The following is a 27,338-nucleotide window of genomic DNA, read 5'->3' on the forward strand; positions in this document are numbered from 1 at the left end:
TGAGGTAAAGGGACTGGCACTTAGTAAAGATTTCCTCTTTGACTGAGAAGAGACTCCCCAACAATTATTCAAATGTGCAATATCACATTTGGTACAAGGTACAGAATGGAATATTGGTCACTGACCGTGAAGGGACCTTCTCTGGCAGATTAGCGAGCCAACCTCTGTGGGTTACATTATATCCTATCTATCCAGGCAAGAGACTCTTGATTAATTTGCATACACTTCCTCTGCCTGGTTCCCCTTCAGCTTCCATTCCACACCAAGCTTGGTCAGACCAGATCCTGTCCTGATAGGTGGATAAAGGGACAAACAGACAGATGCACCAGAAGGAAGGATCAAGAGACCTGGTGAAGTGACTAGTGCCTAATTATATCAGTAGTGAGTGGATGGTATACACACCATGTGGCTGTGGCTGGCTCACTTAATCTGCCAGAGAACATTCCTTCTCAGTAAATGACCAATGTCTCATTCTGTTGGCAGATAGTGAGCTAGCCACTGCGATACCTACCAGAGCCCGCAACTTTTGGGTGGGTACGACACTGTGGTGCCAGCATACTCTGTAAAACGCATCAGCCAAATGCTGCCTCTGCTGAGGTGTGAAGGTCCAATTTATAGTGTTGGATAAAGATGGAAGCTGAAGTCCAGGTAGCAGCTCCAGAAATCTCCAGTATGCTAATGCTAGCAGCCAAAGCTGATGAGGTGGCTGCCTCTCTTGTGGAACATGTTGTGATGCCCCTGGGTGCATGTAGATGTTGAGACTCAGAGGCTAAAGAAATACACACCTTCATCTACTGTGTAATGGTGGAGGAAGGTGGGATGAAAGGAAATGAAGAGGGAAGGGGCCATAGCTCACTGGCAGAGCCTCTGCTTTGCTTGCAAAAGGCCCCAGGCTCAACCCCCAAAGACGGCTCCAGGTAGGGCGGAGAATGACCCCTTTCTGAAACCCTGGAGAGTGTAGAGAATGCCAAGCTAGGTGGGTCAATAATCTGACTTGCTGCAGGGCAGTTTCTTTGGTTCATAAGAGATGCACATCCTTCTAACATCTAGGTTCAACATCTAGATCCATTTCAATTGGGCTTCAGGCCTGGACATGGGACTGAAACAGCCCTGGTCGCCTTGGTAGATGATATGAGGAGGGCGTGGGATAGGGGCGAATGCACCTTTCTTGTCCTCCTTGATCTCTCAGTGGCTTTCGATACCGTTGACCACGTTATCCTCTTGGACTTCCTGGAGAGGTTAGGTGTGGGGGGCACTGTATTGCAGTGGTTCCATTCCTTCCTCTCTGGTAGGTACCAAAGAGTGGCATTGGAGGATGAGGTTTCGGATCCTTGGCCTCTCACTTGTGGGGTGCCACAGGGTTCCATCCTCTCCCCGATGCTGTTCAACATCTATATAAAGCCGCTGGGGGCAATCATCAGGAGATTTGGGCTGCAATGTCATCAGTATGCAGATGACACGCAGCTCTATCTCTCATTTAAATCTGCACCGAGGTTGGCTGTAGAAACCCTGTCCAAGTGCCTGGAGTCGGTGAGTGGCTGGATGGGAAGGAATAAACTGAAACTGAACCCTGACAAAACCGAGGTACTGTTTGTGGGAGACAAGGGAAGGCTGGGGGATATGGACCTGGTGCTCAATGGGGTACGATTGCCCCTGAAAGACCAGGTCCGCAGCCTGGGGGTCATTCTTGACTCCCAGCTGTCCATGGAGGCTCAAGTCTTGGCTGTGAGCCGGGCGGCGCTGTATCAACTCCATCTGATACGGAGGCTGTGCCCCTACCTTCCCAACCATCTGCTCCCACCGGTAGTACATGCCCTGGTCACCTCTCGCCTAGATTACTGTAATGCGCTCTATGTGGGGTTACCCTTGAAAACGGTCCGGAAGCTGCAACTGGTACAGAATGCGGCGGCTCGTCTGATTAAAGGCAGCCACCGGCAAGATCACATCACTCCAGTGCTGAAGGAGTTGCACTGGCTACCGGTTGTTTACTGGGCCCAATTCAAGGTGTTGGTTTTGACCTTTCAAACCCTATACGGTTTTAGCCCAGTCTATCTGAAGGAGCGCCTCCAGCATCGTCAGGGATGCTGCTCAACAAGATCAGCCTCAGAAAACCTTCTCGATCCCACTGGTTAAAACAGCTAGACTGGTGAGGACTAGAGAGAGGACTTTTTCAATAGTGGCCCCCACCCTGTGGAACTCTCTCCCAAATGATCTCCGCCAGGCCCCTTCTATGATGAGCTTCCGCCGGGCCTTGAAGACCTGGCTCTTCAGGCAGGCTTTTGGGGTGGGTTAGGTTTTTATTGTTATGGTTTTAAATGTTAACGTTTTAATGTATTGTTTTTATCTTGTACGTCGCCCAGAGTGGCTGGACATCCAGCCAGATGGGCGACTAATAAATTTAATATTATTATTATTATTATAGGTTGTGCCAGATCCTCTCTACAGGAAAGATGGCAGGATTGCCTCTGGGGAAGAGCCCATACAGCTCAGTGGCAGAGCATCTGCTCTGCATGCAGAAGGTCCCAAGTAGAACCCCTGGCATCTCAACAAAGGGCTGAGAGTGTCCCCTGCCTGAAAACCTGCTGCCAGTCAGTGTAGACAATACTGAACTCGATGGACCAATAGTGTAACTCAGTTTATGCCAGCTTCCCATGTTTCTATGGAAGCAAGAGCTACATTTTTGGGATAAATGTAGGGTCTGTATGGTTATGCATGGTAAAGATCCTCCGTGGCGCAGAGAGGTAAGCGGCGGTAACACAGCCAAAAGCTCTGCTCACGGCCGGAGTTCGATTCCAATGGAAGGAGGAAGTCGAATCTCCGGTAAAAGGGGCCGAGGTCCACTCAGCCTTCCATCCATCCGTGGTCGGTAAAATGAGTACCCGGCATATGCTGGGGGGTAAAGAAAGGCCGGGGACGGAACTGGCAATCCCACCCCATATATACGGTCTGCCTAGTAAACGTCGCAAGACGTCACCCTAAGAGTCGGAAACGACTCGCACTACAAGTGCAGGGACACCTTTACCTTTTATGGTTATCACACTGTCCTTGTGGAAAACACATAGTTCCTTCCTCATAGAGCTCCGAAACTCCCCTGGCTGAAGTAAGTACTATCCAGGAATGCCACCTTTAAAGATTAAAGACACAGCAAGACAGACCTAAGGGGCTCAAAGTGTGTCTGTACTAGCAGTTTTAACAATTGTGGGCAGTTTCCATGTTGGAAAACTGTGGATTGTTGGTGGACTGAGGAAAGTGGCTTACCTCAGGAATCTTTTAACAAGTGGGTGCATGCTGAGAGGTTTGTGACTCACTTGGATAGTACTAAGGACAGAGCTGAAACTTGGCATTTGTGTCAGATTTAAGGCCTTGGTCTAGATCTACTTGCAAGAACTGCAGTAGCTGTCTGTGGCCTGCATCCTGTCTCACCACCCACTTTCTAAGGCACCATCTCAAGAAGACCTATTAGACCTGTTAGAATCTATTAGTTAATACTGTCTGGGAGACCAGGATCACGCCAATCATCTGCATAGGGTATCCCTTTCGCTGGGGGTTCTGCTGCACAACCAGGCAGGTAGGTTGAGCCATGCTGAGTCTGGGTGATGAACTACCCCGAGGGAGAAGGTTGGGGCTGTCAGGTAGCTATAGAGACAGAGCCATGGCTGAAGCAGCTGCCCCATAATCCATTGAAACAGCAGCACCAAGAAGTCCAGGGCGAGAAGTAACAACACAGCATGTCTGTACAGACCCAGAGTGTTCGTGCAGCTCATGAGTAAGTGATCCTTTTGGTTCCTTTGCTGCCAGCAGCTCTGCTTTGGGTATAGTCTGGGAGGCCAAATATGAGCCTTCTAGTTGCTGGAAACAACACAGGGGATGACCTGGCAGAGCCATCCCTGTTCCCATCATCATGGATGCACTGTCGGCTATGCAGGAGCAAACAAACTGAACCCATTTATTAGCCCACTCATAGGAGTGCCTGCTTACCTGCCTAGTCCCGTACAAGTAGCTGTGCCTGCCTTGTCCTTTACTAAAGGAATTCATGTTAGACATGCTGCTTTGCGCCTTTTAGTGATTTTAGATCTTGTGCGCTGCATCCTGGCCTATGTTCTAGTTGTGTGTCAATCAAGCTGAGAGTCTTGCATCTGATTCTGTTGGTGGGAGCCAGGACAGTCAGGACCTTGGGCTAGCTCTTTTATCTATGTAAGGCTGCCTCCGGCCACCACTGAGAAGCTACTGCCCCAAAATGTCTTTTTAGCGCTGCTTTGGCTTTTTCCCTCCCTTGGTTGTTTTAGGGAAGTATCAGCCTCTTTTGAAAAACAAACTTGAGAAGTCATGGAACTCAACAGAGGATCTCTAGAGGGCACTTTAATAAGGGTCATGTAGGATTGCTTCAGTTTATGGTGCAACATAGGCATTAGACTTCTTCCTAGTTACAGGTCCTGCTCATTCTGACAATGTTAACTCCTTAAATGGCTCTGGCAGAGGGATTGCCTTTTGTGGATTTTCTGCTGGAGGCAGCACATCCTTAGGGGAGGCTGAGCTGGGTTTGTGTCAGGGGCATGTAGGCCCAAGGCAGAGATGCCTTTAGTAATTAGTGGTGAATCATCTACCTCTTTCAGGAGTCTTTTTTCTAGGATTTCATCTGCCTCCATCAGGGGCCTCCTCTGTCCCTCACCTTTACCTGACTGCGCCCTAGGACTAGAGTCTTGGATAACACTTTGTGAGGTCTGCCTGAAAAGCAGTATATAAATGCCATAAATAAAGAATAAATAAACAAACGCTTGCTAGGAGCTACAGGACTATCCTCAGTGACAGGCAGAAAGGCTGTTTTCTGGGAGTGGTCTGCTCAGGGCAGGTCTGTCTGTCTGCTATGTGCCTGTAAGCAATCAACATGGGGTCTGGAGATTCATATTCTGACAACTGAGATAAATGCTCCTGAAGAGCTCTTTTAGCCTGACTTTATTTCTCTTTTTATAGGCTCTTTTGGCCTTTGGGGGAGGGGAGGAAGAGGTGGGAGATTGTCTGTATCTCTTTTTACTTTTGCCTTTCCCCCTTGTACCCTAGTTCTTTTGCTAAATCTTCCCAAAAGGCCTCTTTCACAGCCTTAATTACCCCTGGGAATATAGCAGGGATTGTGCTTAACTGTCTGCCCTGATCCGTCAGCTGTGGGAGGTCTGGCAGGGAAATAACCAAGCACTCAGTACACACTTGGACTTACCAAGGGGTTGCTCACTAGCTCACCTGTGTTGTCCTCCAGAGCCTCTGGTGGCTGCTTGAGCCACTGTCATCCAATTCCAATGGTGGCTTTGGAGGGGGGGGGAACAATTCCTGCCTGGGCATTTCCTCCCCCACTTGTGACTCAAGCCTCAGAGCCAGCCTCCGCCATGGGATCTGAAGCCCCTACCTTGGGCTGGGAGTTGCAGAGTGCTGCTGCCTACATCAGAAGGTGTGGGCTGAGCCACGTGGCTTGCATGTTGTCGGAAGGCAGAGCTGGGGTCCCAATCCCGGGGAGCTGGATCCCGGAGAGTTGGGAGAAGAGTATTCGGATGGATGGCAGAGGGAAGGGGGAGGAACTTCCCCCCTTTGGAGCGAAGACGAAACAGAGGAACTGCCAGTGATAAGGTCGCTTAGCAACGGGGAGCCTGAGCCCTCCCTGGACATTCTCACGCCTCCCCCTCTTTCAGGCTCAGAGCAAGAGGGGAAAGAGGGAGGGCTGCTCACAGCCGAAAAGCGGGGAGGCAGTTTACCATCAGCCCCTCCCCTATCCCCCATCCTGGAATCGGAAACTTCAGAAGAGGAGGGGGTGATGCTTCCCCCCTCACCGCGCACACGCAGACAGCTGAAAAGACAGGAGAGAAGGGGGGGAAGGCGGGCAGTACCTGAGGGGCAGTTAAGGAGGAGCGAAAGATTGCGCGCCCGTTTGGCCCCTTCTTAAAGAACAGGCGGGAAGAAGTCCCTTGCTCTGTCAACTTTCTCCCAATGCCGCAGGACCTGTATCCCTGTATTGATTCATGAGAAAACGCAGTCTTTGTTTGGACATTACCCTAATAAAACACGAATTAACTACAGCCGTTGGTCTGGTTCCTGAGTCACATCCTGGGCCTGACAGCTTGACAGAGCCACCTAAATCACCCTCAACGCTCTCTTCACTTGACTGGGACAAGATGTCAAAGGGAGCAGCGGGGGGGACGAACCCCACTTCTGAGACGGAAGAAGTGGAACTCTTGAGGACTAAGGTAGCTGATTTGCAGACGGATGTTCAAGCCCTGCTAGCAGCAGTCAAGGCGCTGAAGACGGATAATCAAACCTTGAAGGCCACGATAGACCAGATGCGAACAGCCCCTCCAGCTGCCGTAGTAAAGGTTCCCATTGGATTGCCCCCAAAATACGCGGGACAAAGTGATCAGTTGGCAACCTTCGTGGCTCAATGTGAGTTATATCTGGATGTCAGGCACACAGAATTTCCAGACGATGGGGCTAAAGTAGCTTTCGTGATTAGCCTCCTGGAGGGAGAAGCTGCAAAATGGGTGACTTTGTATCTCGTGAGAAAGGATACTGTCTTAGGAAGGTACAGAGGGTTTATACAGGAGATGACCGAGATGTTTCAAGACCCGCAAAGGGCTGAAACAGTAGCGCGGCAACTAGGCGCTCTGAAGCAAGCTAAAGGGACTGTTTCCGAGTACACTAACGCTTTTAAAATTCTGTCCCAGGAAACTGGTTACAATGACGCCGCCCTGATGTTTATGTACCGGAGTGGATTAAATGCTGAAATCCTGGATGAGTTGGCCAGGACCTCCCCCCCTGCTGACCTACCAGGGCTCATCCGGCTATGCCTACAGATAGATCACCGGATGGAAGGAAGGCGCCTGGAAAGGAAGCAGGAGGTCCCGAGATACTCAGCCTCGGCATCCCGCAACAAGACCCTTCCCACTGCAGGGATGGCAGGTAATGCAACTGAGGGACAGGGAGGGGCTAGGCCAAGACTCTCGGAAGAAGAAAAGGAAAGACGACGTCGGGAACGTTTATGCTTTTATTGTTCAAAGCCGGGCCATGTGGCCAGAGACTGTGGACTGAAAGGGGGGAAAGCCGAGCCGTCGGGAAACTAGAACACCCAGTCCACGTGCAGGCCGGTGGACTGGGGGCAGCGTTGTATAAAGGCCCCCCAACGATCCAACCTCCCTCAAAGGAGGTGTTGGTCTTGCCTATTCGGATTACAACTTCCAGAGGAGTGGTGTTTAATTCCACTGCCTTAATTGACAGTGGAGCCTCCACAAATTTTATTGATGCAAAGTTAGTCAAGCGTCATGGAATTTCCCGGTGGAAACTGGACGCTCCCCTAGCTGTGGAGACTATCGATGGGAGACCCCTGAAGTCAGGAGGGGTGACACAAGCCACGGAGGAAGTGAAACTTCAAATCCCTGGGCACGAAGAGTTCATTTCGCTATACGTGTCAGATCTCTCGAACTTTGAGGTGATTCTGGGAATGCCCTGGCTAGCAAAGCATGAACCCAAAATAAGTTGGAAGGAGGCGGTGGTGTGGTTCACCTCACAGTATTGCCAGGAGAACTGTCAACCTGAAGGAATCAAGAACACCTTAGCGGGGGCAGTGCAAGAGATCGAGCAAGTGACCCTGCCGCCAAAGTATGAAGAATTCAAAGATGTGTTTGATGAAAAAGAGGCAGAGACTTTACCCCCCCACCGCCCTTACGACTGTGCGATTGACCTAGTGCCAGGAGCCAGCATCCCATCAGGGAGAATCTACTCTCTCACAGAGAATGAGAGGGAGGCCCTGAAGGAATTCCTGGATAAAAACCTGAGGCGAGGATTCATATGCCCCTCACAATCCCCTGCTGGAGCGCCACTATTGTTTGTGAAAAAGAAGGGGAGGAACTCAGACCCTGTAACGACTATCGCGCATTGAACCAGATCACCATCCCCAACAGCTACCCGCTGCCCCTGATCTCAGAGTTGCTGGACCGACTGCGCTCTGCAAAAATCTTCACGAAGTTGGATTTGAGAGGAGCGTACAATCTGATCAGAATGAAGGAGGGAGATGAATGGAAAACAGGATTCTTGACCGCTTACGGACAGTATGAATACCTGGTCATGCCGTTCGGGCTTTGTGGAAGTCCAGGAATTTTTCAAAAATTCATGAACGACGTGTTTAGAGACTTGTTGGACATGTATGTAATCTGTTACTTAGATGATATCCTGGTGTTCTCAAAGAACCAGGAAGACCACGACCAGCATGTGAAGACGGTGTTGAAGAGACTGAGAGAAAATCACCTGTATGCTAAATTAGAGAAATGTGGATTTGACCTCAAGTCTCTAGACTTCCTTGGATATCGAATCTCAGCGGAAGGCGTGGAGATGGACCCAGGGAAAGTAAGCTGCATATTGGACTGGGGCCAACCTGTCACCAAAAAGGATGTACAACGGTTTTTGGGGTTTGCCAATTATTACAGAAAGTTCATTCCAGGGTTTTCCAAATTAACAGCTCCTCTGACTGACTGTTTAAGGGGGAAGAACAAGTTTCAATGGACAGAGAACGCCACCGAGGCCTTTGAGGAGCTGAAGAGAAGGTTTGCTACTGAGCCCATTCTGCGCTTTGCTGATCCGAACCGCCCTTTCGTAGTGGAAGCAGATGCTTCAGATTTTGCCATCGGGGGGGTCCTGCTACAATTAGACCAAGAAGGGAAGGAGCTGCACCCCTGTGTGTACTTCTCTCGGAAGTTAAAGCCTGCAGAGAAGAACTACACAGTTTGGGAGAAGGAGCTGCTGGCCATCAAGGACTCTTTTGAAAACTGGAGACAATACCTAGAGGGGACCTCTCATCGAATTGAAGTGCGCTCCGACCACAAGAATCTTGAAAGCCTCCAAACAGCCAGAAAGCTGAACCAGAGACAGATAAGATGGTCCCAGTTCTTCACTAGGTTTAACTTCCAGATTACTTACCATGCCCAAGCCAAAAACCAGAGAGCGGATGCCTTATCCAGACAGCCACAATACAAAGAAAGTGAATCCGAGGACCAGCCTCAGTACGTAATCCCGCCAGAGAAATTAACGTTGGGAGTATGCCAGCCTTCATGGGAAGAGGAACTCAAAAAGGCACAACAAGAAGATGCACACATGCTAAAATATCAGCAGGAGACAGGACAAGGTCAAGACTCAGAAGTAACCTTTCACTGGAGAAATGGACTGTTATGGTTCAAAACCGCCAGATATGTGCCAGAAGGGGAATTAAGGCTCAGAATCCTACGCCAGTGTCATGATTCCATCACAGCGGGACACTTTGGGATTTACAAGACCATTCAGAACGTGGCCAAGGACTTCTAGTGGCCTAAAATGCGTCGGGATATTGAGAGTTATGTAAAGTCCTGCTCTGTCTGTCTGCGGACAAAAACACAGGGACAGGACTGTTACAACCGTTGCCTGTCCCACACGAACCCTGGAAGGACCTCTCCATGGATTTTATAACTGATCTACCCAAGTCCCAAGGAATGACAGCCATCTTAGTAGTGGTGGATCTACTTACCAAAATGGCACACTTTCTTCCTTGTGCAGGGGCCTTAGAGGCTAAAGAAATGGCCAAGTTATTCATAAAAGAAGTCTACCGGCTGCATGGATTGCCAAACAGCATAGTCTCAGACCGAGGAACTCAGTTCACAGCCAAATTTTGGAGAGCAATGTGGAAACAGTTGCAGACGGAATTAAAACTCTCCTCCGCCCATCACCCCCAGACAGATGGGCAGACGGATTGCTTGAACGCCGTTTTGGAAAGATATTTACGAAGTTATGTGTCCTATCAACAGACTGACTGGGTATCATATTTGCATTTTGCAGAGTTCGCCTACAACAATTCTCTGCACTCCAGCACTCAACAAACCCCGTTCTTCGCTAATTATGGATTCCATCCTAAAGTCTTTCCAAGCAGCTCAGAAGGAATGCTGGTACCGGCAGCTGAGAACTTCCTTAAGGAATTGCAAGCGGCGCAACAGACACTGAAACAGCAGTTAAACGAAGCCAAAACGGAGTACAAGCGAGTTGCTGACCTGCACAGGAAGGAGGGCCCCCCCCCTTCAACCGGGAGACCAGGTATGGCTGTCCACCCGCTTCCTCCAGATGCCGGGCAAATGTAGAAAATTACAAGACAAGAGGGTGGGTCCTTTCGAAATAGAAACTCAAATCAATCCCGTGGCGTACCGACTGAAGCTGCCTGACACGTTTAAAATACATCCTGTGTTCCATCGATCCCTCTTAACGAAAGCCGCCCCTCCCAGTGAGTTACAGCCGGAGGAACCTCCCGGAGCTCCACTCCTGGTAAATGAGCAGCTTGAGTTTGAAGTTGAGGAGATCTTAGATTCCAGGATCAGACGCCACAAGCTGCAGTACTTGATTCACTGGAAAGGCTATGGGGTGGCTGACAGATCATGGGAAGATGCAGCTGATGCGCATGCTCCAGAATTGATAAAACTTTTCCATCAACGTTTTCCCCACTGTCCCAAGCCAGACAAGGGGAGGGGGGCACAGCCTGGGAGGGGGGATGGTGTCGGAAGGCAGAGCTGGGGTCCCAATCCCGGGGAGCTGGATCCCGGAGAGTTGGGAGAAGAGTATTCGGATGGATGGCAGAGGGAAGGGGGAGGAACTTCCCCCCTTTGGAGCGAAGACGAAACAGAGGAACTGCCAGTGATAAGGTCGCTTAGCAACGGGGAGCCTGAGCCCTCCCTGGACATTCTCACGCCTCCCCCTCTTTCAGGCTCAGAGCAAGAGGGGAAAGAGGGAGGGCTGCTCACAGCCGAAAAGCGGGGAGGCAGTTTACCATCAGCCCCTCCCCTATCCCCCATCCTGGAATCGGAAACTTCAGAAGAGGAGGGGGTGATGCTTCCCCCCTCACCGCGCACACGCAGACAGCTGAAAAGACAGGAGAGAAGGGGGGGAAGGCGGGCAGTACCTGAGGGGCAGTTAAGGAGGAGCGAAAGATTGCACGCCCGTTTGGCCCCTTCTTAAAGAACAGGCGGGAAGAAGTCCCTTGCTCTGTCAACTTTCTCCCAATGCCACAGGACCTGTATCCCTGTATTGCTTCATGAGAAAACGCAGTCTTTGTTTGGACATTACCCTAATAAAACACGAATTAACTACAGCCGTTGGTCTGGTTCCTGAGTCGCATCCTGGGCCTGACACATGTGATGCTATTCAAGCAGCCACAGCCAATCCCAACTTCCCTTTTCTGCTCCTCCTCATTGGGGACACTGAAGAGGCTGCATGGGATTCCATTGCCTTTCTTTTGCCGTTGGGGCCACAGCAACTCTGGCGTGGGGGAAAGGGCAAGAAATACTACAAGTGAAAGACTTGTTTTGTGTTTTTTTGTAGGAGACAAGAGGGCAATGAAGACAGAACAATGAAGTCACAGCAACAGAGGACAGAAAAAGAAGAAAACAGCTGTGCCTGAGCACAAGCAGCATGGACAATGAAAAGAGAAGTCTGCAAAGAACGAGGCAGGAAATGAAACTGAAGAGCGAGGAGGAGGAGGAAGTATATTATATCCCTCCCCACAGTGCGTCTGGCACTGTCACTGAACAGCTTTCATCATATGCTGAAGATACACCTTTTCACCCTGATTTCACCCTGATAGATATTTTAGGACTTGAAACATTAGCGTGAGTATCTTAAATTGGGCCCAGAAACAGACTGGCAATGCAGTTGTTTTAAAACAGGGGTTACATAAGAGCTGAATGGAACCCCAAACCAATAATCCGGCTGGTCTTACCCCTTATATACCCAGTCGATCACTGCGCTCTGCAGGTGAGGGCCTCCTGCAGATACCATCTTATCAGGAGGTCTGTTCCACACAACACAGGAAGCAGACCTTTAGTGTAGTGGCACCTACCCTTTGGAATTCCTTCACCTTAAATATTAGACAGACAAGAACCTCTGTTATCTTTTCAGTGCCTACTGAAGACCTTCCTCTTTCAATCAGCCTTTTAAGTAAAGACCTTATCTCAGTCTGTGTCTGTGTTGGAATTAGTTTTTTATATGTTTTTAAAGCTTAATTTTTTTTTAATAAAAATATGTTTTGTTCTAATATATTTTTAAAGATGCTTTATTTTTTATGTTTTTAAAGATGCTTTCTTTTAACATATATTTAAAGTCTTGTTTTTAAGACCTTTTAGAGAGTTTTTAGTGTTTTTGTTTGCAACCTGGGCTCCTTCTAGGAGGAAGGTGGAATATAAATGTAATAATAAATAAATAAATAATTTGGACCAACTGAAGTTTCCAAATTGTCATCAAGGTCAGCCCTATGTAGATCACTTTGCCATAATGCATTCTGGAAGTTCCCAGGGTATGGAATACAGTGGCCAAGTCATTTCTGTCCAAAAGGGGTCATAGCTGGCAAACCAGCCAGAGCTGGAAAAAGGCACTCCTAGCCATCAAAACCACCTGAACATTCAGTGACAGTACTGAATTCAGGAGCACCCCCAAGCTGCAGACTTGCTCCTTCCAGGGGAGTGTAACCCCATCCAGAACAGGTTGTCTCCCCACCTCCTGGACATGAGAACTCAGGACACCTCTGTCTTTTCAAGATGCAGCCACAATTCATTAGCCCACATGCAGCACATCACCACCGCCAAGCACCTCTCCCGATTCAGATGGAACTTATAGAACAGGGTATCATCTGCATACTGATGTCACTTCAATCCAAATCTCTTGATGACAGCTCCCAGCAGTTTCATATAGACAGCAAATAGCACAAAGGACAAGATGGAATCCTAGGGACACTATAAGACAGCTGCCATGGTGATGAGTAGCCTCCCATAACTACTTTCTGGAAGTGTCTTTGGAGGCAGGAGTGGAACCACTGAAGCACAGTGCCTCCAACCCCCACCTCCCTGCACAACAATACCATAGTGAACAGTATCAAAAGCTGCTGAGAGATTAAGGAGAACAAGCAGGGTCACATGCACCCTATCTCAACCAGGTGAACCAAGGCGGTTTCAGTGCCATGGCCAGGCCTGAAGCTTAACTGGAATGAATCCAAGTAACCAGTTTCCTCCAAGTCTGCCTGAAACTGGACCACTACCACCTTCTCCAGCACTTTGCTCAAAAAGGAAAATTCACCACTGGGCAGTAGTTGTTTAACACTTCTGGGTCCAGGAATGTCTTCTTAAGGAGAGAAGGCACCACCCTTCAAGCTGGTACATACCTTTCCTCCAGTGAAGCATTACTCACTCCCTGGACCCACCCAGTCAACCCCTACAGCTAACTCTAAGAAACCAAGATGGGCAAGGGTCAAGGGGACAGGTGGTCAGCTGCATTTCTTCAAGCTGCTTGTTCACATCCTTAGGCTACAATAATTGAAACAGATGGAACAGACAATCCTCTGGACACCTCCCTTGGCTTGTGTGCAATTTGGTCCCTAAAATGCCTTGCAAAGTTATTATAGCACATCTCCTAGGGTGTCAGAGCAACAAAGATATACTGCGATTTCCAACAAGCTTTCAATAAGGTACCCCATCAAAGACTCCCAAGTAAACTTAGTAGTCAGGGAATAAGAGGAGAGGTCCTCTTGTGGATGAGGAACTGGTCAGGAAGCAGAGAGTAGGAATAAATGTGCAGTTCTTCCAATGGAGGGATGCAGAAAGTGGAGTCCCCAAGGACCGGTATTGGGACCTGTGCTTTTTAACTTGTTCATAATCTAGAGTTGGAGTGAACAGTGAGGTGGCCAAGTTTGCTGATGATATTAAGTTGTTCAGGGTTGGTAAGACAAGAAGGGATTGTCCAAAGCTCCAAAAGGACCTCTCCAAACTGAGTGAATGGGTGGTGAAATGGCAAATAAAATTCAGTGTAAACAAGTGCAAAGTGGTGTATACTGGGTCAAAAAAATCTTAATTTTGCATATACACTCAAGGGGTCTGAACTGGTGGTGACTGACAATGAATGAGACTTGGAGTTGTAGTGGATACCTTGAAAAAGATGTCAAATCACAATGCAGCAACTGTGAAAAAGGTGACTTCCATGCTAGGGATCATTTGGAAAGGGATTGAAAATAAAACTGCCGTTATACAAATCTTTGGTGCAACTGCATTTGGAATATTGTCTATGATTCTGGTCGCCTCACCTCAAAAAGCATACTGTAGAGTTGGAAAAGGTTCAGTAACGGGCAACCAAAATGCTCAAGGGGATGGAGCAACTCCCCAATGAGAGAAGGTTGCAGCATTTGGGGCTCTTTAGTTTAGAGAAAAGGCGAGTGACAGGTGGCATGACAGAAGTTTATAAAATTATAAATGGCATGGAGAAAGGAGATAGAGAAAAAGGTTTTCTCCTTCTTTCACAATGCTAGAACATGTGGCAATCCAATGAAGCTGAATGTTGGTTCCAGACATAAAAAACAATGTTTTCCACAGTGAATGGTTGAACTATCACAGGAGGTAGCGATGGCCACCAACTTGGATGGCTTTAAAAGGAGGATCATACATATTCATGGAAGGTAAGGCTATCAATGGCTATGCTCTGCCTCCACTGTTGGAGATAGTATGCTTCTGAATACCAGTTGCTGTAAACCACAGGTGGGGAGAGTGTTGTTGCTCAGGTCTTGATTGCTGGCTTCCTACAGGCATTTTGTTTGCCAGTGTGAAAACAGGGTGCGGGAGTAGATGGGACATTGGCCTCACCCAGCAGGACTCTTCTTATGTTTTTTTCTTGGCCAGATGACAAAAGCCCATTCATCATTCGTAAAAGCTCTGTTGGATAGCTACTTGTGGACACAATTATGGTGGTGCAACCTTACCCATGTTCAGTCAGGTGCAGACTACGATTTACAACTTCTGTGCTCCAGCTGCCAAGCCTGCTGTTTCATTGTAGAGAGATCACTAGAGTGCCAATGTACTCCATAACGACGGCTATTGCACTTAGCAGTGCTCGTGTTGATGGCTCTGTGCATCTCACCATTCCACAATGAGATAAGAGCCTCAACATCTGTGAAAAATCCAGCCACGTCATCTGGAAACCTGCTAGAGCATTCAAGAACCCATCAGATTCCGTAAGTGTCTGAGGCCAGACCATCTCAATGGGTTCTCCACACTTGCAGAATGGAGTAGCTACAACCAGCCAAAATCTCACCAGAGAATGGTCCATGACAATGGACTCACAGTGACCCTCCCACCCCAACAAAATATTACCAGTCTGTTCTGTGGCGAATTAATCAAGTTTCCTGCCTAGGTAAATATGATATGACATACCCACAGTGGCTGGCTCACAATCTGCCAGAAGAATATAGTGAGTAAAAAGGAGTACATTAGGCAGGCTAGACGAAGACAACTCCTGAAATTGCACACCTGTACAACTGTTAATGATGGAAATATCTGTCAGTTTCAGTTCTCTCCATTTCTTAATTTTCCAAACTTAAATTCAGTTCTCTGCATTTCTGCAGGAATTTGTGGTTTTTTTAATAAAAAATCCTCATGAAAATTCTCCTCATAGTACAACTTTCTCCTCATAGAACATTTTGTAGGGAGTTTTGACAAATGTACATTTTTACAAGCCATTTCTCATCATATAATGCATTTGAATGTTACTTTCACTCATATATTCATTTTTAGGCACACTTTGTCCCTATATACGCATTTCTGGAAACACTGTTTAGTTGGCGAACTGCATCTCAAAATTTGAACAAATCTGAATTTTGAAGAATGTCTTTCAGTTCTCATATTGTATCAAAAAGTGCAAATTTGATAAATTTTGCTTGAAATGTGAATTGAATGGAACTTCTCACCCATCTCTAACAACTTTTGGGTTTTTTTTAGAGTTGTCTAGATTAATGTTTAATCAGGAGCTCTAGAAAAGTTAGTGGTTTGTGATCCACATCAGAGTCAAAATGACATAAAATTTTAGTTTTACTGGTTTTACAGACTGAACGATGCACAACCGAGAAGACTGTGCCTGAGAAGTGAGCTCCCATTCTACCATCACAAAATGCACAACATCTTCTCAAGATAACTACTTTGTCTAAACATTGTCACTTCAAGTACTTATTGAACTGGATTGCTGTGGTTCTTTTGTATACAAAGGTGTATATTGTAGACCCATAAGCAATGCGTTGCCTTCAATGTGACATACAGGGAAATGATATACAGTCACATCAATATTAGGATCCAGGCTTAAATATTTAAAGCAAATGGTCTTTGCCATTTTGATGATTACCTAGAATTCTATGTTTCACCAACACAAAGTAAGATGAACCAAACGCACCAAGTATGTTTTGGGTCATCTCCAAATTCACAATGAAACATACCTGTGATACTCCTGCCTGTGCTGCTGATGGCCCCATAGCTACACTGTTTACATTCAAAGTTCCACTGGATGCAGGAAACTGATTCTGCGTCAGAAACTGGTTTTGGGTAGAGGCCTGACCCATCACATTGCTGGAATGAGCTGCTATCATGTTCTGTGACTGAGGCATCCGGGAAGGAGACAGAGCCATCTAAGCAAACAAAACAGTCCCTGTAAATTAAGAATCTGGACTATAAGAGTTTAAGGAGCTGGAGGAATCGTTTTCAGAAGGGAGGAAAAACATGCACTATCCCTAGAATGTTACACAACTTTTCTCTAAACCAAGTGAGATTTGAAGCATGTTTTCCCGGTATAACTTAGGGCCCTGAGTTACAACAGTCTCCCTTCCATCCCCAAATTCCCTTCTAACATATTCATTTTATTGGATCATCAAATATATTTGATTTCTATTTCTATCTGGAACAGAAAATTGCCCTGACATGGTAAATGAAGTAAATGAATTAATCCAAAATCAAATGAAGCAATACAGGAAAGGACCTGTGGCAACCACCATCTAAATTTATTTTTCAAAAACATCCTAAAGGCTAAGCTTTAAACAACAAGGAGGAAGAAAAAAGAAAACTGGTATCTACAAACCGTAGAAATGGATCCCATGTTGTTCATCTGGACGGGATGGCTCATTGGAGGAGTTGTACGGGGTCCTATCGATGCCTGGGACATTTGGACATTCCCTATGGACATGGGGTTAAACTGATTCACTCCTGCAAAATGCACCCCCAGAACAGCTCATTAGGAGCAAGTCACCTAGGCACTGACTGACACACAGCTCAATCCACCAAGTTTCTGTAACAATTCAAACCTGAGTGTAAAACCTGACCTGTACAGTGCAGAGCAAGCAGGATGGGACAACAGAGTAAACAAGAAGTGATTTACCTGTTTGTGATAACAATTAGTAGTAAATTAGCAGTCAACTGTGAACTGTGAAAGGAAACTAAAAAAGCCAAGGAAGCACTTAAGAGAACTAAAGACAGAAAGCTTGACATCTAAAAAGTTCTCTTTCCAGTGGCCTACTGATTCTCTAGCACACATTTTTTATCCTGTTTAAAGGTTACTATAGTGGAATTTGCTATCCCATTGTCTTACTATTATTTAGGGATGGCAGACACTGTGTACTAATGAGAGAAAATAGAGCTGCTTTTACCTGCAGATACTATTCTCCAAGCAGTTTGTAGTGCTGTTCCCCATATGGGATCTGTGCATGTGCAAGTCTGATCACAGACACTCCTAAACCTTGAAGCATGAACCTCTCCATCCTCACTAACATTTTTCACCAAGTGACTGAATAGAGATCACTTGATGAACTGTGGATAGATGTAAGCGCAATCCTGTTTGCCCTTTTACGGTATCTGTGTACTACTACAAATGAAAAAAAGAATCAAGTAAAAATAATCCACAATACTGCTCAGACCATGGCATGCAATACACAAACATTGCTGCAAGGAGGGTACTTTATTAGGTGAATAGCTAGATCTGCACTCATTCCAAGATATAGTATAAAAAACCCAGAGAGCCACAAAAGGAGAAATCAAAAGACCTTTTTAAAAGGTAGAACAAAAAAAATCTTCATTTAATTCATGTTGGGCAGACACTTCAGTAGTTTCTTCTGTACTAGACTCAGGAATATACAGTAGGGCCCCACTCATACGGAGGGTTACGTTCCAGATCCCCGCCGAAAAACGAAACCCGTTGAAAAGCAGAACTCCATCAATAAAATGGTGCCCAACGCCTGAAAAATGCTGTAAAAGCAGAACAAGCACCATATGACTGGGACCTTGCTCTAATTGAAAACCCCCATATTAGCAGGCCGCTGAAAAGCGGGGCCCTACTCTACATTCAGATATGAGCTTTCTAAAGCTCACAGAACTCCTCCTGATTCTGTGATAGCAGGTTCAGGATCAATGGTTACTTCAGCACTATAAATTAGGGCTATATATAGTTGTCTTGGCTACATTGCTACAATGAATAAATTGTTGCTGTCCAACTTTAGTGACCATTATCAATAGAAAGTTGGAAAGGCATATCAGAAGGTGGTCCAGACATGGGATCTTGAAAGCATTCCACATTTTCAGTCTTCCCTGCTGACTAAGATGCCTACTGCCAGGGCCTCTCATTGATCAGCCACCGATGTCCTTGGTGACTTCTTGTGAATCATTGTGGCTGTTCTACTCAGACTGTTCACAAAGAAATGGTCTTTGTTCAAAGTGGTCACTGCTACTGGGGAAGTGTCGTGACTGTAGCACCAGGGGTTCTTGGCACAGATATTCCAAACCTATGCTTTCCTATTTGTTTATACAGAGCCGTGTGGTGGTTGTAGTCTGTCATTGCTTTAATCACTGGCCTTCTGAGTGGGGAGAAAACTTTGCAAACCCAGATGTACAGCATGAAGTTTGAACAATGTGAAGGTCTAATACATCTAGGACCACATACCACTAGCTATCTTATGGTCACAACAGATGCACCACAAAGAAGAGCCCATAGTGTCTTTCGAAGTAGGAGTGGGAAAGTGAAAGGAAGCCCCCTTTAGCAGGTGACCACTGGTCATCCAGAACAGCGAAGAAACTGCGTGATATGAAAAGAGCGAGACGTTGTTAGGGTCCTCCCTGGGGATACTGAAAGGCTGTTATAATCTAAAGTGTCTGACAAAGTCTCAACAGCAAAGTGACAAAGTGAGGGATATCAGTGCCAGATGCCCAAACCTCTCTTCTATCAGAAAGCATTTGGAGTAGAAGCCGTTGTAGGACTCAGAGGTGAGAGGTTCTATGATGTCTTTTTGCAACAGCAAAAACGGTTGCCTGTAAACTGCAGCATTAAAATTAACAGCATGAATTAATAAAGAAAGGATCGTAACTTCCTTCACAAAGTGGGGGAAGAGCTCCTTTTCCCTGCTGTCTGGGAGGTGGAAAAGTTAGATTTCCACTAACTGATCCTCTTGTTCTTGAAAAGGTTTGTCAGTTGCCAAAGGTCAGTGGTGTCAGATGTAGCTCAGAGCACAAGTCAAAAATACTTTTCAGCAAAACTGGACCTGTCTATGAGAGATCATAAAAGTCTTTTGCCAGATTCAGACTGAAGTTCAGAACGACAAGTATGGGCTTCCTGCTACTTATGGAACTTCTGTAAGGAAGGACAAAGGAGATTTATGCTGCAGTCTGTATTTACAAGACAACTTAACTGATGGAGTGAGTAGATATTTGATATACATGAGAAAATAATATGTCCTGACTAAGTTCTTTCAAAAAATGGATTTTCAGTCTATGCTGTGGTCTCAACAGGGAGATAAACCAACCAAACAGGGAGATGAACCGTGCATAGTGCCTGTAGAGTAACTGTAGAAGCCACTGGCCAAACTTCACTATCAACAATGTGCATTGCTGTGTTGATCTGCTATCTCCCCAATATAACAGCTGCAGCTTGCACTCTTTACTACTGTTAGGCAACATGTTCAGAAACACAGCAATCTATTACCACCCCAAGGATTATTATCAACCTGTAAGTGTCTCAAAGTTGGCTATTTTGAGTGTCAAACAGAGGGAGAACTGAGCTTTTGTCTGAACAACAGGAATTTTGCCTTACTTGTAAATTTCCACCTGGCCCTAGTGACTGTAGGACTTTCTGATCACTGAGACTACCCCTTCCAAGCAACAGACATGATCCTTTTCAGTCTACATCTCAGAGATGTTCCCCATATACTCAGATCAGGCCAATGCAGTGTAAAACTGTACAGTATTTGCATAACAGAGTGCCGTGTGTGTGTATTATGTGCCTTCAAGTCGATTACGACTTATGGTGACCCTATGAATCATCGACCTCCAGTAGCATGTCGTAAACCACCCTGTTCAGATCTTGTAAGTTCAGGTCTGTGGCTTCCTTTATGGAATCAATCCATCTCTTGTTTGGCCTTCCTCTTTTTCTACTCCCTCCTGTTTTTCCCAGCATTATTGTCTTTTCTAGTGAATCATGTCTTCTCATGATGTCTCCAAAGTATGATAACCTCAGTTTCATCATTTTAGCTTCTAATTATAGTTCTGGATTAATTTGTTCTGACACCCAATTATTTGTCTTTTTTGCAGTCCATGGTATGCGCAAAGTCCTCCTCCAACACATTTCAAATGAGTTGATTTGTCTCTTATCCACTTTTTTCACTGTCCAACTTTCACATCCATACATAGAGATCGGGAATACAATGGTCTGAATGATCCTGACTTTAGTATTCAATGATACATCTTTGCATTTGAGGACCTTTTCTAATTCTCTCATAGCTGCGCTGCCCTCCCCAGTCCATGCCGTCTTCTGATTTCTTGACTATTGTCTCTATTTTGGTTAATGACTGTGCCGAGGTACTGATAATCTTTGACAAGTTCAATGTCCTCATTGTCAACTTTAGTTACATAAATCTTTTGTTGTCATTACTTTAGTCTTCTTGACGTTCAGCTGTAGTCCTGCTTTTGTGCTTTCCTGTTTAACTTTCATCAGCATTCATTTCATAGGCTGGTTCATAGGGGATTTCAATGTATTAAGGAGCTTTCACACATAACTGTCCTTTAATGATGGGGGAGGAAAGTGACAATGTCACTTTCCAAGACTGAAGAAACAACTCTGATGTTGGATTTTAGACTCTCATGACTGGAATCCCCCAAGTGTTTAGACTACCCATCCTATACATGGTTAACTTTTTTTCTTTCTTAGAAGGCTGCAGACCAGAAACACGTTCTTCACTTGATCTTTCCTCGGCAACCGCATTGCTTTGTGGGGACCAAGACATCTGAACCTTTCAAGCTACCTTATCGGGAGTTCCAAATGGTTTTTTAGGATCAAAACCCTGCATGCCTTCATTAGGTTTCTAACAGGTGAACCCAATCTCAGGCCATCTCCTGGACTTCAAAATCAGTGCAATCCCCTAAGTTACAGGTAATTTAGATGCGGTTTCAGGTTGGGGGTGGCATTTCTATCACTGCCAACCTCCAAGTGTGGTTTTAGGTTTGGACTGCTCAACTGCTCTCTCTTTTTCACCCGTGTATTATGATTCTCACCTGTACACACATAAAGCAAAAGGTGATGTCTGGGTTGGATATCTATGCCCACACGGTCTCCATGCTTGCTGTGCTCACCCTCTCCAGGGCAACTGAATGGAGCATGAAGTGATCTAAGAAGAAATGCCATCACTATGAAGCGGACCCAGATGCCCCCCACTCCCTTCACACCATGGCAGTGAAAAAAGAACTTAGCAGACAAGACACTAACTAAGGTCAGTTTGTGTCCAACTATGTTCTACTCAAGAGTAAACCTACTGAAATTAATGGGGCTAAATTAGTGGTCAGTTGGTCTATGCAGGGTTGAATTCAACCCTTAGTCAAGGGGACAGGAAAGTCTGCCTCATATTCCAAGCTCTAGAAGCTTGCACAAGTACATCTGTCCATATGCAGATGCTATATGTGGAACAGCACAGAGGTTACACAGACTATTGTAACAGCATGGCAGCAGAAAAATGGGTAAGGGTCTTGTCTCACCCAGCATATCTGAGAGATCTGAGATAATTACAGAGTAAAATTAGTGGTGATGTTGCACCAAGTAAAACCATGGCACCCCAGTCGCTTCTTCCTCCATCTCCTCTACCGCTCCCCCCCAACTGTGCCACACAGTGCCTTTCTGATACAAGATCTTGGTAAAAAAGTAACTTTTGGGGCTACGTTGAGGTTTGGAGAAGGAGAAATAATACATGTATTACCCTCCCCTTGAATAAAAAAAAGTAGAGCTGAGGGGGAGCAAATATAACTGAACAGGTTTCTCTTGTCCCCTATCTGCATGGCATCTGTGAGGAAAGTAGGCTAGTTTTACTGTGGGGTTGAGTGGGGAAGGACACTCATGCCACTGATTGGTGAGGGACATCAGGCTTTTTGTGAACGCTCCTCTGTACTGCTGCACTCAAGGATCTTCAAGTTGGTTCTGGGTTGGGGAAAGTAGAACGGGGAGAGGCATTCAAGAAACTTGATCTTTTTGTACACACCTCAACTGTTAAAGCAGCCTCAACAGTTTAGCCCCTCTCCCCCTGCTGCCCAATCAATGGCATGCTCTTCAGCTATTTTCTTCGGACAAAAGCTTAAAGGGAAAGTGCGCAGAAGAGGCAGGATACACTCACACACCCCAAATATGAGACTCACAAAGAATGAGGAGGAAAGGAGCACGTTAACGCAAGTTAAATACCTTGAGACCCCTGCATGCGGCTCACAGGCACATTTGGCATTGACATTGGCCCATCTATAAGAGAACAAAACCAAGGTTAATTCTTTTTTCATGGTTTCATTTAAAAACCTAAATGCTGCTCCATGAAATAGTATTATCTTCACTTAACAGACACATCAAAATGCTAGAAATCAAACTGACAGAACTGCAAATTGATTGAACGCTTTTTTAAAAAACAAACTATTTTTTAATATCAGAACTTATCAAAATTGCAGCTGACAGTCCCATCTTAGAAGTGTCCTTCATTCTCATGTTTCTTCCAAGATGGTGGCTACTGCAACATATTACATGCACCATCTAAAAGCAAAAGATGTATGCTTCCTCCCACCATTCAAAAACATTTTAGGCAGATGCAAATTTTAATGTTTAAAGCTCATTTGAATAATCAACTAAGATGTCTTTAATTAAGTAACAGACCTACAAAGTGGAATCCAAATGTGTTTTGTCTTGTGTGAGAGAAGACAGTAGTGTGACTCTCTTGATTTACCTAAACCTCTCATCTTTCAGTATGGGTATTTCAACCAGGGCATCCTCCTTGACTGCCTGGTGGGGATGTAGAGCGGGGGCATTATTTTACAGCAGTCAGTCTTATTATCTGGATAGATTCCAGACGGAAGTGAGAGAAGACTGTTGCTCCACTCCTGGAAATTCATCTGTGGAGTGTAGTAGAATTAAAACTTGCCTCGTACATTGCTGAACATCTAGATGAAACTGCTGAGGGAAGTCTCTGGATGTCAATGGTATTGATTTATTTCTCCTTTTTCTCAGACTCAGATCTGGTGATGTGTTCCCTTAACAATGTCTGAAGAAAGTAATGGAGTGATTTATGATAAACCAAGTCAATCCACATTAAGAGGGATGGTCAGGTTTTGAGCTAGTGAACTGCTTATGCTAAAAGGAGGACCACCCTGCCCTCTCAAGGAACAGGTACTCAATTTGACAGTGCTCCTCCATCTGCTGCTGCCTCTAGAGACCCAGATACAATTTTTCACTGTTTTGGCTTGTGCAACTACATCCTGTTAGGTGGCTCTGATAGTACTGTTGATACTCTCCTGAAAGGTATTCCTGGGGCACTAGGTCACCACCAAGTGGTTATTATTCACCAATAGCTTGAAAAGGCAGGAAAATGTTCAGAGCTCCAGGCTGCTTCTGGGCAACCCCTCCCCCCGGAGCCTCAGTTCACCTTCTGGCCAAGCTTAACTTAAAAGTTTTGAACCACAATCATACCTTCCCCATTCATGCATCAATATTAGTATACAGATTAGTGTCTATTTACATTCTCAGCACATGACTTTCTCCAGAAATTTATAAGTGTGTCTCATTTTGTACACTCTTTGCGACGTTCATCAGCTAGTGTCCTACTGCCTCTCAGAAACACCTTTCAGGTGAGTAACAACAGTATCATCTCTAGTGACAATAGGACACCCCCAAATGGAATGTTTTAAAACTGACCCTTCAATTCCCTGGTGGGGCTGGCTGATTATTTATCAGGTGGAACATGATGGCGGATCTGTCTGCAGAAGCAAACACCTCTTTGTAATGTTTTATGAATGAACATGGATTAACCCATGTTGTTGCCTTACATAGGTTAATGCAGTGGAGCATTTGGGACTAGTGTAGCACTCATTGCTGCTGGTCTGGTCAGATGGGTCACTTTCCCTTTAGGAGGGGTTAAGCTTTGAAACGTGTATGCCACAGCAATGCATGCCCTTATCCATCTAGACAGAGTGGATGCGGATATCTTCTATCCCATGGATGAGATAGAGGGTGGAAAGAAATGAACAGCACCCAGATTTCCAAACTGTTCCCATTCTTGAGATATACGCTTTTAGTGCTCTATGGATGTATAGAGAGTGTCATACACATTCATAAGGATGTTTAGGATTCACTGTTGGTACAAATGTCGGATCTGTGTGGAGAACTATATCCTTGTGAAATATGCATAGGGTTTTAGCTGTCAACAGAGCTTGCAATCTGGAGACTCTGCTTGCTGACATAATCGCCACTAAGAAAAGGACCTTGTACGACAACTGTTTTAATGGGACCTCCTTCAAGGGCTTGAAGGGAGGTCACTGTAGCACTGTCAGTACTGTGTATAGATTCCAAGTTGGGAATCTGCATTGCACAGGAGGACTAGTAAGCGCTGCTCCTCTGAGCAATTACTTTAGATAAGGATGTGATCCCTTGGATCTAAATGTCAGTGTTGATTCCTGCCATCTCAGCATGTTCAGTTTCAGCCTCATTTTGAGTCCATCTTATAGAAAGGCCAACCTATCTGGAAGGCTTGCTTCTTTTTCTTCCCATGCATACTGATAAATTCATAGGTTTTCTTGAGGCTAACATTGTTGCCACCACTTCTGGTGTCAATCCCGCCTTCATTAGACTTCACTGTTCAACTTCTGGGCAGTTAGTTTTAGTTATTTAGTTAGTTATTTAGTTAGGGTTCCAGATGAATTATTGGGCCATGTCAGGAGAGTCTTGATTACTGGTAGAGTCCAAGGTAGTTCGATGGCTAGTTGCATAGTCTCTGAGAACCAAGGTGTCCTGGGCCAAACTGGACATATTGACCACTAATGCTCTCTCTTATCACACGTTCTTTAATACCTGCGCCATCAGTGGTGTTGGAGAATAGTGTACAACAGGCCATTGGGCAATGGGTAGTTCAATGCATCTATGCCTTCTGCTTACAGGGATCGGAACCTGGTGTAGAACCTCTTTTGGCCACAGAGGGGAGCAGCTACAATAATATTGGGTCCAAAGTGATGTAACCTGAGTTGGCCACAGGTGGCAACAGACTCAAATGTTTAAATGCAACAGGATTCTCTTGATTAAAATCTCTCAGCTGGCTGCTTAAGTCACTCTGAAGTCAGAGGTATTTGCAGATCTGGAGCCCTATGTATTATTTATTTATGTATTTATTTTATCTATATCCCCCCTTCCTCCCAACAGGAGTCCAGGGCGGCCCTATTCTGATTCAGATAGGTCTTTCTCATTTAAAGCTTGTCTGCCTGATTTGCCCAGCTGTTCTGCAATCCTTGCCAGTTTCTGCTACCGCAGAGAGGCTTTCGATCAGACTCACCTTTTTCCCTGTGTCTGGAGCCACTACCATGACCAGGGCTACAGCATGCATCGGAGCCAGCTGCCATTACCGCTACCACAGAATCACTAGCTTCATACTCTCCTGCTGCTGGTGGGTTTTTAAAAACTCCAACAAGGTGGGCACTACTTTTTGCGCCATGGCTGGGATCCTCTGTGAGCTTAGAGGCTTCCTTCTCCCCTCCTCCTGTTTTCCGTCCATTTTTAGTCATTATAGAATATTGTTGGAGCTCCAACATAGAGAAGCTTTAGGAGGATCGCTAAGGGTCAGATCAGCTGTAATTATTCTGACCAGAGTCCTTGCACTGATGTTCAATTTACTTGTCTCCACAATTATTACTTTTAAATTCACTGTTTTAAATCAGCACAGAAATTATTATGCCTAAATGAATTGCTGGCAATAACTTAACACTCTTGATTAGTAATGAATATAATTAAATTATGTCAATCATGTAATGAATGGAATAGTTGCATATCAGAAGATGAATTTCATTAGATGGGGAAAATCACAGTATAATTCATTAGTGGAAGCCCAGGAAATCACGAACATTAATTTGATTAGGGGAATTTAAAAAGCTGCCACTGGCAGGGCAGCACAGCAGCTGCAGATCGCACCATGGAACAGCTAGGAAAGACAGAAGTCTGAATGGAAATAAAACTGTAGCAAATCCACTCAGTGCAACTCCAAAAGGCCACTCATGCACTTTATTCCAATTAAAACGTTATATACAGGTCAAACACTCCCACATTTTATTAATGAACTCACTCACAACCTTCCAAGATTCCAAGGGCCAGAAAAGCTTTAGTGACAAAAAATGAACTGAGGCTCCAGAGGGAGGAATTTCCTAGAAGCACCCTGGAGTTCTGATGTTTTTCTGCCTCTTCAAGCTCTTGGTGGATAATAACCCACTTAGTAGTAACTCACTTAGTAGTAACCCACTTCAAGCTCTTGGTGGATAATAACCCACTTAACAAGATCCTCCATGGCGCAGAGTGGTAAACGGTGGTAACGCAGCCAAAGCTCTGCTCACGGCCGGAGTTCGATTCCAACAAAAGGAGGAAGTCGAATATCCGGTAAAAGAGGTCGAGGTCCACTCAGCCTTCCATCCATCCGTGGTCGGTAAAATGAGTACCCGGCATATGCTGGGGGGTAAAGAAAGGCCGGGGACAGAACTGGCAATCCCACCCCATATATATGGTCTGCCTAGTAAACATCACAAGACGTCACCCTAAGAGTCGGAAACGACTCGCATTACAAGTGCGGGGACACCTTCATCTTTAGCGTCTTAGTGCCACTGTCACCGCCATACGTCACAACATCTCGACTGAACTATTGTAAATACACTTTATGTAAGGCTGCCATTGATAAGGTTAGAATGTGGAAACCCAGCTAATGTGTGCAGTGAGAAGTATGGAACACAATGCCATTACTGCAAGTTTGTATCTGGTTTAATTCCAACATGCTGGTTTTGATCTTTAAAACCAATAATACATTTCAGGACTTCTCAACGAACACTGTATGAAGCTTGCCAGAGTATGAGATCATCTTGAGAGGCCACACATCATCATTCACAGCAGCTAGATGGACGTCTACAAGGAGCAGAGACTTTTCATTTGTGGCACCTTCTCTCCCTTTCTGTTCAGAATTTTAAAAGATGGTGAAA

At 45.6% G+C, this 27,338-nt stretch overlaps 1 protein-coding gene across 6 annotated transcripts in view; it reads right to left on the minus strand.

Annotated features, from left to right (window-relative positions):
- The window catches only part of CREBBP (CREB binding protein), a 167,840-nt gene that overhangs the window by 81,244 nt on the left and 59,258 nt on the right, over positions 1-27,338 (minus strand). For all 6 annotated transcript variants that reach the window (XM_061600152.1, XM_061600150.1, XM_061600149.1 and 3 more), the window contains 3 exons: positions 22,540-22,593; positions 16,918-17,012; positions 16,283-16,471 (listed from right to left, as the gene is read on the minus strand). In XM_061600152.1, coding sequence (XP_061456136.1) covers positions 16,283-16,471; positions 16,918-17,012; positions 22,540-22,593 — 338 coding nt within the window. The remainder of the gene's footprint in view (positions 1-16,282; positions 16,472-16,917; positions 17,013-22,539; positions 22,594-27,338) is intronic.

This window comes from Rhineura floridana, chromosome 17 (assembly GCF_030035675.1).
Source record: "Rhineura floridana isolate rRhiFlo1 chromosome 17, rRhiFlo1.hap2, whole genome shotgun sequence".
In the NCBI taxonomy this organism is placed as follows: domain Eukaryota; kingdom Metazoa; phylum Chordata; class Lepidosauria; order Squamata; family Rhineuridae; genus Rhineura; species Rhineura floridana.